At 49.4% G+C, this 12,337-nt stretch overlaps 1 protein-coding gene across 1 annotated transcript in view; it reads left to right on the plus strand.

The window, feature by feature from the left end:
- The window catches only part of NPC1L1 (NPC1 like intracellular cholesterol transporter 1), a 35,343-nt gene extending 23,261 nt beyond the window's left edge, over positions 1 to 12,082 (plus strand). The window contains exons 14-19 of the mRNA XM_079987412.1: positions 579 to 634; positions 910 to 1,060; positions 1,827 to 2,058; positions 6,519 to 6,632; positions 8,571 to 8,733; positions 11,335 to 12,082. Of these exons, the coding sequence (XP_079843538.1) occupies positions 579 to 634; positions 910 to 1,060; positions 1,827 to 2,058; positions 6,519 to 6,632; positions 8,571 to 8,733; positions 11,335 to 11,510 (892 nt within the window). The 3' untranslated portion in view covers positions 11,511 to 12,082. The remainder of the gene's footprint in view (positions 1 to 578; positions 635 to 909; positions 1,061 to 1,826; positions 2,059 to 6,518; positions 6,633 to 8,570; positions 8,734 to 11,334) is intronic.
- The last annotated feature ends 255 nt before the right edge of the window (positions 12,083 to 12,337 follow it).

Raw genomic sequence — 12,337 nt, forward strand, 5'->3', positions numbered from 1 at the left:
ATTCCATTTAGAAATTGGTTCAGCAAATTCATATCCTGTTAGTTTATCCTTAATTATTTTTCCTCACATATTATAGCTTCAAGTTTTCATCTAATATCAATCCAATCTTACATTTTACCTTGTTACTAGAACCCCTTCATTTAATTTCAATGTCATCAACATTCAAAAATTTACAATATTTCTGTAGATAAATTTTAAATTTCCTCCAATCTTCTTCCACCGACTCTTCTCCCTTGAGTGCTGGATTTAAGACCCGAGAGAGACCAGGGTTCAAATCTCCCCACTCTACCATGAGGCTCGCTGGGTAACCTTGGACCAGTCACAGTGTCTCTTAGCCTAGCCTGCCTTACAGGAAAGCTGTTGTTGTGGTGAGACTAAAATGCCGGCGAGGAGCATGTATACCACCTTGAGCTCCTTGGGGGAAAGGAGGCGGGATAATAATCACAATAAATAAATCAATAAAATAAAATAAAAAGGCCTCTGGGGCCATTTCCAGTTTGCACCTGCTGCACTGGGTCTGCCATGGGGAGTGCTTCTCTCTGAGACTCAACATGCCCCCCCCCCATCTTTTTCTCCAGGGGTCGTGGTGCCTATGACACGTCTGTGAGGCTGGGGCCAGATGGGGAAGTCATAGGTGAGTGTTTCCCCCCTCCCATCCCCAGAATAAAAAGAAGCCCCAGGTGCGAATTCTGCTGCCCTGCCAGGAGGGCAGTGACTCTCTTGCTGTGGCAACCAGGGTGGGTGGAGGGATATGCAGACGGGGAGGTGGGCTTCTGGCTTCATATACAGTCCAGAGCCATCTCCCCTGGTGCACCACTTCAGAGGTGGGAGGCGGTTAATGCCCCTCCGAAGCGGTGAAGCCCCTCTGGGTGGCTGGGTCATTGCAGCGCCTGTCTCCTCTCTCCACAGCATCCCGCTTCATGGCATACCACACGCCCCTCAAAAACTCCCAGGAGTACACAGCAGCCCTGAAGGCAGCCCGGGAACTGGCGGCCAACATCACCGCTGCCATGCGGCAGGTGCCAGGAACGGACCCCGACTTCACAGTCTTCCCATACACGTAAGATGTGGGGAGCGGCTGGGGAGGGACCGGAAAGGGCATCTTGTCCTTTTTTATATATAATAATTTTTATTAAGTTTTCCATTTAACAATCCAATCATATCAGATTAATTATTCCGAATTATACCAATACATATTATGTAGTCCGAATATTTTGCCAAATTTTAAATTTTGTTGGGGGTTCCCATGTTTTCAGCTCAGTGAGGGTCCAATCATCTCATATTTCTGCTGCTTTTGATGTTCACAAATCCCATCTTCCAGTCTTCTAGTTGTTATCATTTTTCTTCTTAATAACCTCCAAGTTGTTTCCGCAGGCGAGTTAAACCAAACATTGTTATTTTTCTGTGTGAACTTTGTCAGGCTCTCCTTAAATCACAACACGCTGATCCAACAGTCCTGCTCAAGCAGCAGGCGGCATTTTAGTCTGTTCCGATGTAATAAAGTCTAAGCATCTGCTTATTAATTTTCCCAGACCAGTTGCACCATAAATCAGTCTTTCCAGAGGAGGGTTTGCCCACTCAAACACACAATACAAACATGATAACAAAGCAATGGCTCACCTCCCCCTCTGACTATCAGTCTTGCAACTTAGTCTGTCTCATAATGGCAGATCCCGATTAAGAATGGCATCTTGTCCTTTTTTGTGGGGAACTGTCCCTAGTTTCCTGGCTCTTCACGCCTGGGGTCAGCGAGGCTCCAGGGAGAGCGGCAAAGTGAGTCTCTGTGCCTCGCTGGTGTTCCCACGGCCGCTGTGGTTTTTCTGCAGGATCACCTATGTGTTTTATGAGCAGTTCTTGAGCATCGCCGTCGCGGGAGTCATCAACCTGGCCGTCTGCTTGCTCCCCACATTCCTGGTCTGCTGTGTCCTGCTGGGCATGGACCTGCGCTCAGGACTCATCAACCTGTTCACCATCATCATGATCCTGGTGGACACCCAGGGAGCTATGACTCTCTGGGGCATTTCCTTCAACGCCATCTCCCTCATCAACCTGGTGACGGTAAGCCAGCCCCGGTCATGCAACAAAACCAAAACACCAAACCGGCTTGCAAATATAAAGGGCAATTTGACTTGTTGTTGTTTAATCGTTTAGTCGTGTTTGACTCTTCGTAACCCCATGGACCAGAGCACACCAGGCACTCCTGTCTTCCACTGCCTCCCGCAGTTTGGTCAAACTCATGCTGGTAGCTTTGAGAACCCTGTCCAACCATCTCGTCCTCTGTCATCCCCTTCTCCTTGTGCCCTCCATCTTTCCCAACATCAGGGTCTTTCCCAGGGAGTCTTCTCTTCTCATGAGGTGGCCAAAGTATTGGAGCCTCAGCTTCAGGATCTGTCCTTCCTGTGAGCACTCAGGGCTGATTTCCTTCAGAATGGAGAGGTTTGATCTTCTTGCAGTCCATGGGACTCTCAAGAGTCTCCTCCAGCACCAAAATTTGACAGTTCAGCAAATTAAAGTGCAACGTGCATAGCAAAGCCTGGAGATACATATAGACATACAGTCAACTAGTGCACAACTCTGCCAATAATGTATATAGTAATAGTGTCATACACAGCTGAAACAAGTAAACCGCTCTGGGGCACAGCTCTGGCTTTGTGTAGCGGGGGCGGCAGGAGAGGGCACCCCAGAATCTCCCAACTTGGGGGGTGTTTTTCAAGGGTCATTGTGGAGTTCCTTCCAAGGTGTCTAGCCTCAAAACGGGATTCCGCCTTCTGACTTTGTGAGTCTGCAAATTCTACACAAAATCCTCCCCACCCCACAGAATAAACACTTATCCTGAAAGACCTACATTGGCTCCCAGTACATTTTCGAGCACAATTCAAAGAGTTGGTCCTGGCCTTTAAAGCCCTAAATGGCCTCAGGCCAGTATACCTGAAGGAACGTCTCCACCCCCATTGTTCTACCTGGACACTGAAGTCCAGCTCTAAGGTCCTTCTGGCGGTTCCCTCCCTGCGAGAAGTGAGGTTACAGGGAACCAGGCAGAGGGCCTTCTTGGTAGTGGCACCCAGTGGCGTAGCGTGAGTTGTCAGCACCTGGGGCAAGGCAAGTAATTTGCGCCCCCTAACCCGTGGATTTGCGCCCCCTCACCCTAACCCCCAGATGTTGCGCCCGGTGCGGCCGGCCCCCCTGCACCCCCCACGCTACGCCACTGGTGGCACCCACCCTGTGGAACGCCCTCTCATCAGATGCCAAGGAAATAAACAACTATCTGACTTTTAGAAGGCATATGAAGGCAGCCCTGTTTAGGGAAGTTTTTAATGTTTGATGTTTTATTATGTTTTTAATATTCTGTTGGGAACTGCCCAGAGTGGTTGTGGAGGCCCAGCTGGATGTGCTGGGTATAAATCATTAATAATAATAATAATAATAATAATAATAATAATAATAATGCAATTTGATGTGAGGCACATGGAAGCACATTCTTATTTGCACACATTACCCAGCTTGCACACATGCTTTGTCAAACACATATGCTAATATTTGCTTTCCATCACAGTTTTTTTTTAGTAATTCCATCCACAGCAACATACCCAAATTGGGAGTTCTGGATGGATGAGAAGTAGTTGGGGCGACAGGTTTGTGGGGTGCAGAACAGGAAATGAAGATCATGGGGAGAGATGAGCATCAGCCAAGTGAAGAAAGCAAGGCTCCTTATTGCATTTTCCCAAGAGAGCTGCAAATCTGATAGGCAGCATCTATGCTTTGGAACTCCCTGCCTATTGACATTAGGCAGGTGCCCTCATTATATTGTTCCTGATACTTGCTGAAAACTTTATTTCAGCAAGCCTACCCAGAAATTTAATGTAGTTATCCATATTTGTTTAAAAATATTTTTCTGTTTCCTTTACACTTTATCTTATACACACATATTTTTTCAAACAGTTTTGTTAAATTTAGGTGTTTTATTGATAATTTTATCATGTGCACCACTGAGTTTTCTCAGTAGTCTATGAATCGTCCTAAATAAAGGGGGATTTTTAAGCACAACTAGCAAGGACCACTCCCTTTGAGGCCAGCTCTAGAAATATTAAGCCGTAAGAAACTTTGGTTTTCTTCCCCCAGAGCCCATAGGACACAGAACTCAACAACACATTTGTGCAGTATCCTTAGAACACAAAGAGGTAGACATAATACATTATGGAAAGTTGCACAGATTTTAGTGAGAAAACAAGGAAGCCAGGGGGTTCTTATATGTAAGAATATTTGTTTGGGAATAAAGGAACTTCATCACTTACATTTTACCTAATTGCACAGAACTTGGGGCAATGCAGCACTTTCAGGGGAAAAATGTTATGATAGAGCACTGATTTAGATGGTTCTAAGGTGATTGTGACTGGGAGAGAGAAGCATTGCGTAAATTTAAGGGGATCATTTGATGGCGATTGATTGGTTTTGAGACCAATGGTAGGAGAAGCTCCATCACTGCTAAGCCTTTGAGGTAGCCAATCAGAAATTTATTTAAAGGTTGATTCCACCTCCCTATTGATTCTGGACTTCCACCATAAAAAGACTATCCAATTCAGGTCAGTTGGCGATTAACTAAGAACCTAAGAAGAGCTCTGCTGCTGGATCAGGCCAGAGGGCGCCCATCTAGTCCAGCACCCTGCTCTCACAGACGCCAGCCTGATGCCCATTATTGGATGATGCCCACGAGCAGGACCTGAGTTCCATAAGTCATTGCGAAGAAGGGACTTACCTGCGAATGGGTGTTCTGAAATAAAGCTCCAAATAGCTGCCTGTTCAGAATTTCCTGAAGGGGGTGCCAAACCCTAGACACCTGAAAGAGAGCTCTGTTGGACTGCATCGAAACAGAGCCTTCTGTCCACCATAACAAAAACTATCAGGGAGCTGGGTTTATTTCCTAGCATTCAAGAGAGAAGCTTTGTGGCACTTCACCCTGGCCAGCCTTGGTCCTGAACTGCAAAGCTGTGTGCCTGTTCTGGCAGAGACACAGCAGCTTGAAGGGTAATGGTGGGAAAACCTGCTGCTGCTTCTCTTCCCCCCTCTCCATTTTCCTAATTACAATGATTTCCTTTACCAATTAATCTACGAGCATTGTAACCACTGGACAAAACGCAGCTGATGCCCAGGTTGTTGTTGTTTAGTCCTTTAGTTGTCTCCGACTCTTCGTGACCCCATGGACCAGAGCACGCCAGGCACTCCTGTCTTCCACTGACAAACTCAAACTCATGTTCGTAGCTTCGAGAACACTGTCCAACCATCTCGTCCTCTGTCGTCCCCTTCTCCTTGTGCCTCCATCTTTCCCAACATCAGGGTCTTTTCCAGGGAGTCTTCTCTTCTCATGAGGTGGCCAAAGTACTGGAGCCTCAGCTTCAGGATCTGTCCTTCCAGTGAGCACTCAGGGCTGATTTCCTTCAGAATGGAGAGGTTTGATCTTCTTGCAGTCCATGGGACTCTCAAGAGTCTCCTCCAGCACCAGAATTCAAAAGCATCAATTCTTCGGCGATCAGCCTTCTTTATGGTCCAGCTCTCGTTTCCATACCAGGTGCCCAGGTTAGGTTGGACCATATTTCCCCTTCAGTTGAAACAGAAGCAAGGTGCAATTTTTGTTGTTTTTCAAAAAAAATTATTAGTTTTCCAAATTTATGACACATAAATCTACAAACATGAAAAGAAAACATTAAAAAACAAACAAACAAACAAACATTTATCCTAACTGTCATAATTCCACTTTTGTTAACATTGTTGGGTGACTTTCTCGAATCCCCCTGGCTGAGTTTCCATATAAATAATTGTAGCTAGCAGTTTTCCAAAACTATTTTAACACAGAATTTACTTGGTTGATTAACATCTTTCTTTCTTTTCATTTTAACAACATAGTATTCTACAACATCACATATTTAAATCCTAAGCCTATCTGATACTCGCAAGTAATTCTATTTAAGTTATCTTAACATATTTAGCTAAATCGACTTTGAATTTCTTCCATTCCTCCTGGTACTCCTCCTCCTTCTGGTTGCGGACTCTTCCGGTCAGGTCGGCTAGCTCCTAAAAGTCCATCATCTTCATCTGCCATTCCTCCACTGTTGGTACTTCTTGTAATTTCCAATTTTTGGCCAACAAAATTCTAGCTGCAGTTGTGGCATACAAAAACAACCTGACATCTTTCTTGGGCAATTCCAAACCTGTTGTTCCAAGTAGAAAGGCTTCTGGTTTCTTAATAAATGTGTATTTCAACATTTTTTTCAATTCATTATAAATCTTTTCCCAGAAGTCTTTCACCTTGGGACAGGGCCACCACATATGTGCAAGGTGCAATTTTTGTGCCCATTGCTGATCAGGTCGAAATTGCCGTACACGGTACAAAAAAATAACTGGGGCTTTTTGGCCCAGCAAATGCGCCACGTGGGCTTGGCAATAATAATAATAATAATAAAATAATAATTTAGTAATAATAAACCTGCTCATCCTGCTGACAAGGGCTCTGTTCCTCCCGGCAGGCTGTGGGCATTTCGGTGGAGTTTGTGTCCCACATCACCCGCTCCTTTGCTATCAGCACGGAGCCTACCAAAGTAGAGAGAGCCAGAGAGGCCACAGTCAACATGGGGAGTGCGGTGAGTCTTGGGAAAGGGGGCACGCGTGGGGTGTCTGTGGCTTCATTAAGGATGCTGCGCAGGTGGCGCTGTGGGTTAAAGCCTCAGCGCCTAGGACTTGCCGATCGAAAGGTCGGCGGTTCGAATCCCTGCGGCGGGGTGCGCTCCCGCTGCTCGGTCCCAGCGCCTGCCAACCTAGCAGTTCGAAAGCACCTCCGGGTGCAAGTAGATAAATAGGGACCGCTTACCAGCGGGAAGGTAAACGGCGTTTCCGTGTGCAGCTCTGGCTCGCCAGATGCAGCTTTGTCACGCTGGCCACGTGACCCGGATGTGTCTCCGGACAGCGCTGGCCCCTGGCCTCTTGAGTGAGATGGGCGCACAACCCCAGAGTCTGTCAAGACTGGCCCATACGGGCAGGGGTACCTTTACCTTTACCTTTACCTTTTGGGTGCATTGGGGCAGGGAAGAGAGACCAGGATTTGGTCTTTTGAATGTCCACGGTGACATCCCCCCCTTGCCTCTCCCCTTCCATTCTGCTCAATTCATTGCATCAGAATTGTGATGCCATGCAGTGCACTGTAGGCTTGGTGCTCAGTGTGGTGTAACTGGTCGCGGTGCCCTAAATCCGCCTCTGGAGAGGCCCTGCCCTCATGGAGCCTTTGGAGCTGGTTCGTAGAATCAGTGAATTGTAGAGTTGTAATTTGAATCCCCGCGATGGGGTGAGCTCCCGTTGCTTAGTCCCTGCTCCTGCCAATCTAGCAGTTCAAAAGCACGTCAAAGTGCAAGTAGATAAATAGGTACCGCTCTGACGGGAAGGCAAATGGCATTTCCGTGCGCTGCTCTGGTTCGCCAGAAGCGGCTGAGTCATGCTGGCCACATGACCCGGAAGCTGTACGCCGGCTCCCTCGGCAGTAAAGCGAGATGAGCGCCGCAACCCCAGAGTCGTCCGCGACTGGACCTAATGGTCAGGGGTCTCTTTACCTTTACCTGTGGGTTAAAGCCTCAGCGCCTAGGGCTTGCCGATCGAAAGGTTGGCGGTTCGAATCCCTGCGGCGGGGTGTGCTCCCGCTGCTCGGTCCCAGCGCCTGCCAACCTAGCAGTTCGAAAGCACCTCCGGGTGCAAGTAGATAAATAGGGACCGCTTACCAGCGGGAAGGTAAACGGTGTTTCCGTGTGCGGCTCTGGCTCTGGCTCTGGCCAGAGCAGCGATGTCACGCTGGCCACGTGACCTGGAAGTGTCTCCGGACAGCACTGGCCCCTGGCCTCTTAAGTGAGATGGGCGCACAACCCCAGAATCTGTCAAGACTGGCCCGTACGGGCAGGGGTACCTTTACCTTTAAGGGACCCCAAGTGTCATCTCCCTGTAATGCAGGTAAGGTAAAGGTAAAGGGACCCCTGACGATTTGGTCCAGTCATGCCATTTACCTTCCCGCTGGAGCGGTACCTATTTATCTACTTGCACTATGATGTGCTTTCGAACTGCTAGGTTGGCAGGAGCAAGGACCAAGCAACGGGAGCTCACCCCGTCGTGGGGATTCAAACCGCTGACCTTTTGATTTGCAAGCCGTAGGCTCAGTGGTTTAGACCACAGCGCCACCTGCGTTGCAGGTATCACAGCTAAAAAATCAGATGGATGGCTGTCCAAACCTCTGCTCCCCCTCTCCAGAATCAGTTGTGCTCTTCTCCCCCCCCCCCAAATAAACACATTGCTTTTGGTCATCCAGAACCAGCTCCAAATTGGCATGAGAGCTCCTCAGCCTCTCCCTCCACCTTCCAACTTCCACTCTTGGGAGCTGTTTATGCCCAGCTGGGCTGCGTTTGTGAGGCTGCCAAGGCCATAGCACTCCTCACCTGCCTGCAGAGGCAGTCCCCGCTGTATGAGTCAGCTCTGCCCCTTCTCCTCCATTTGGAGATTTCTGGGTATAACCAGCCTGTGCTGTCTGCTTGCTCTCCCTCCAGGTGTTTGCTGGCGTGGCCATGACCAACCTCCCGGGCATCGTAGTCCTGGCCTTTGCCAAAGCCCAGCTGATCCAGATCTTCTTCTTCCGCCTCAACCTCATCATCACACTGCTGGGGATGCTCCACGGACTCGTCTTCCTGCCTGTGGCCCTCAGTTATTTCGGTGAGCCAGTTTGCCTTCCCAAGCCGGACCCCTACAAAGAGGAGCAATTGCTGAGGCAGCCTGTCAAACGGACCCCTGACCATTAGGTCCAGTCATGGCTGGCTCTGGGGTTGTGGCGCTCATCTCGCTTTACTGGCCGAGGGAGCCATCGTACAGCTTCCGGGTCATGTGGCCAGCATGACTCAGCTGCTTCTGGCGAACCAGAGCAGCACACAGAAACGCCATTTGCCTTCCCGTCAGAGCGGTACCTATTTATCTACTTGCACTTTGAGGTGCTTTCGAACTTCTAGGTTGGCAGGAGCAGGGACCGAGCAACGGGAGCTCACCCCGTCGTGGGGATTCAAACCGCCGACCTTCTGATTGGCAAGTCCTAGGCTCTGTGGTTTAACCCACAGCGCCACCCGCGTCCCGAGACAGCCTGTAATGAGGGGCAAAGAGGACAGGGGCACAGGGGGATGGAGGCACAGTTTAAGCCGCCTGTGACAGGCGGGGGAAGTGGGTGCCCACCATTGCTCGGGTGGCGTGAGGTAGTTTGCTTGCTGCAAGGGGTTCCTCTCTCCATGAGACCTCGCTCTGGGTTCTCCTCCTGTCAAACGGGCCCATCTCTTCCTCTCTTCTCCAGCGTTTCGGAAAGATGCGAATCCAGCTGAGCTTTCATTCATTCGCTTTTTTTTCCATGTCACTTTCTCACACCCACACGAAAAGATGCTCAGAGTGGCTTGCAGCAAAGAAAACAATGCATTTCAAAACCAAACTGTGCAAAAATAATTTCCTAATAGCACAGCAAAACACATGTAAGCTGTTTAATCCAGTTTAATCTTCAGTGCCGGCTTTAACTTGCTTATTTAGAATACACCCCACTTTTGAAGAGTTGGCAGCACTGTTCTGTACCAAGTCCCCACTCACTCAGCACAGTGCCTGTCTGTCTGTACGTTTCCGAGCACAATTCAAAGTGTTGGTGTTGACCTTTAAAGCCCTAAACGGCCTCGGCCCAGTATACCTGAAGGAGCATCTCCACCCCCCTTGTTCAGCCTGGACACTGAGGTTCAGCGCTGAGGGCCTTCTGGCGGTTCCCTCCCTGCGAGAAGCAAAGCTATAGGGAACCAGGCAGAGGGCCTTCTCGGTAGTGGCGCCCACCCTGTGGAACACCCTCCCACCAGATGTCAAAGAGATAAACAACTACCTGACATTTAGAAGACATCTAAAGGCAGCCCTGTTCAGGGAAGTTTTTACTGTGTGACATTTTAATGTATTTGTAATCTTTGTTGGAAGCCACCCAGGGTGGCTGGGGAAACCCAGCCAGATAGGCGGGGTACAAATTATTATTATTATTATTATTATTATTATTATTATTATTATGGCCCCCCCACGCCATGCAGGACAGAGTTAAACTATGGAACTTGCTCCTACAGGAGGCAGCAATGGTTGTCCAACTTGATGATGGCTCCCACTTAGATCGCTTTAAAAGACAAGTTCACAGAGGAGAGGGCTATCGATGGCTCCTAGCCACGATGGCTCTGCTCTGTCTCCACGGTTGAAGGCAGCAATGCTTCTGAATCCCAGTTGCTGGAAACCAGAGGGAAGAGGTCTTTTGTGCTCAAATCCTATTTGCTGGTCTCCCAAAAGAGGCATCTGGGGCAGTCACCTAAGAGGCTGGACTAGAAGGGCCATGATCCAGCAGACTCTTCTTATATTTTTATGAGCTCCCTCCTTCCCGGCAATCAGACTACAGCTATGAACAAATCATGGCGGTCAGTGCTTCTCTTCTGTGCATGCTCCTTGACCGAGACAGCAACTGTCCTCCAGAATGGCTGCTATTAAGTACAGTGGTACCTTGGGTTACGTACGCTTGAGGTTACAGACTCCGCTAACCCAGAAATAGTACCTCGGGTTAAGAACTTTGCTTCAGGATGAGAACAGAAATCGTGCTGCAGCGGCACGGCGGCAGCAGGAGGCCCCATTAGCTAAAGTGGTGCTTCAGGTTAAGAACAGTTTCAAGTTAAGTACGGACCTCCGGAACGAATTAAGTACTTAACCCGAGGTACCACTGTAGTGGGTTGACAAAGCAGACGGCACAGAGATTTCTCCAAGTGGTTCTTTATAGTAAGCTGGAACTAAATTGAACTGAACCGCTCAGCCGGCCTGCTTTTATAGGCAGCCGGCTGTCAACATTATAACAACAACACCCCAGGGTTTCCCGCTTAACTGATGTGGACCTGAGTGAAAACTATACAGTCATATCTCGGGTTGAAGTAGCTTCAGGATGAGTATTTTAGGGTTGTGCTCCGCAGCGACCCGGAAGTAACGGAGCGCGTTACTTCCAGGTTTCGCTGCTTGCGCATGCGCTCAAAATGACGTCACGCGCATGCGCGGAAGTGGCAAAATGGGACCCGCGCGGACGCAGGTTGCGTTCGCTTCAGGATGCGAACGGGGCTCCGGAACAGATCCCGTTCACATCCAGAGGTACCACTGTATACACAATACCCCTGGTGACCAGGGTAAGCACTTCAATACATAACACCTGCCATGCGCTGGGGGTGCTTCATGTGAGGTTAGGGAGCCTGGTGGTTGACTTTACCTCTTTCTCTCCCACCCCATTAGGGCCTGATAGCATCCACCTGAGTGTGCAGCAGAAGACAATAAGCCTTGCTCTTGAAAGCAGCAACGGGATCCAGAACCAAGCCTTTAGTGGCTGCAGCGAGGCTCCAAAGGACAGACCCAAGCAGGAGGGATCTGAAGGAGTGGGTGGCAGCTGCCCAGAAGGAGCGGGCATCTAGGCAGACACAGGACAGAGGCTCTGGGCAAGCAAGGATGCTGGCCAGTGCGGGGAGCAACCACAGCAGCCCCCGCAAGCGAGTGCCGTGTGTGTGTGCGTGATTGTGCGCACACCCCACATAATAATTATTCTCCAGCCTGCATCCCTGTGAGCAAGAGCGCAACAGTACAGTGTTATCTGTAAGAACCTGGTTCCTAACTGTAAGAATCTGCCGAATGTGGGCGCTTAGCAAACCAGAGTTCTGGCCTTGTCCCAGCCAACCAAGAAGAGCTGGAGGACCCCACAAACTGGTCGCCTGTGGTCCCCCACTTTCTGCAGCCACCAGCCTGGTGGAGGATGTGATTCCAGGTGTTTCTTCCTCCACAAGATGCTCCTCTGAAGAGTGAGGAGAACCAGGACATAAGACTGGGACAGATGTGCGATGGGGCCGCCTTGCCAATGCTTCTGCGCTTCTGGTGGTTGGGGCCTGTCTGAGAACCCCATGGACGTTCCCCTGAGTTCTGTGTGCGAAAGATGGGGTGGAAATGGAATAAAGATCAAAAGCAGCACAATCACATTTCTTTGTCTTCCTCGGCAATTCTCTGGTGGTTTGTCTCTTGGTCAAAGCTGCCCTTTCCTCTAACTATGGGGCTTCAGAGGTTGCACAGGGTTGCAGAGCTGTGGCTCTAGGCGGGAGGGGGAATAATAATGGCCCATCCCCAACACCCGTTTTTGACCCCCTCCTATTGAAGCCACTCTACCAAGTAAAGGTAAAGGTAAAGGGACCCCTGGCCATTAGGTCCAGTCGTGGCCGACTCTGGGGTTGCAGTGCTCATCTTGCTTTATTGG

The sequence above is a fragment of the Podarcis cretensis genome (assembly GCF_951804945.1).
Source record: "Podarcis cretensis genome assembly, chromosome: 8".
In the NCBI taxonomy this organism is placed as follows: domain Eukaryota; kingdom Metazoa; phylum Chordata; class Lepidosauria; order Squamata; family Lacertidae; genus Podarcis; species Podarcis cretensis.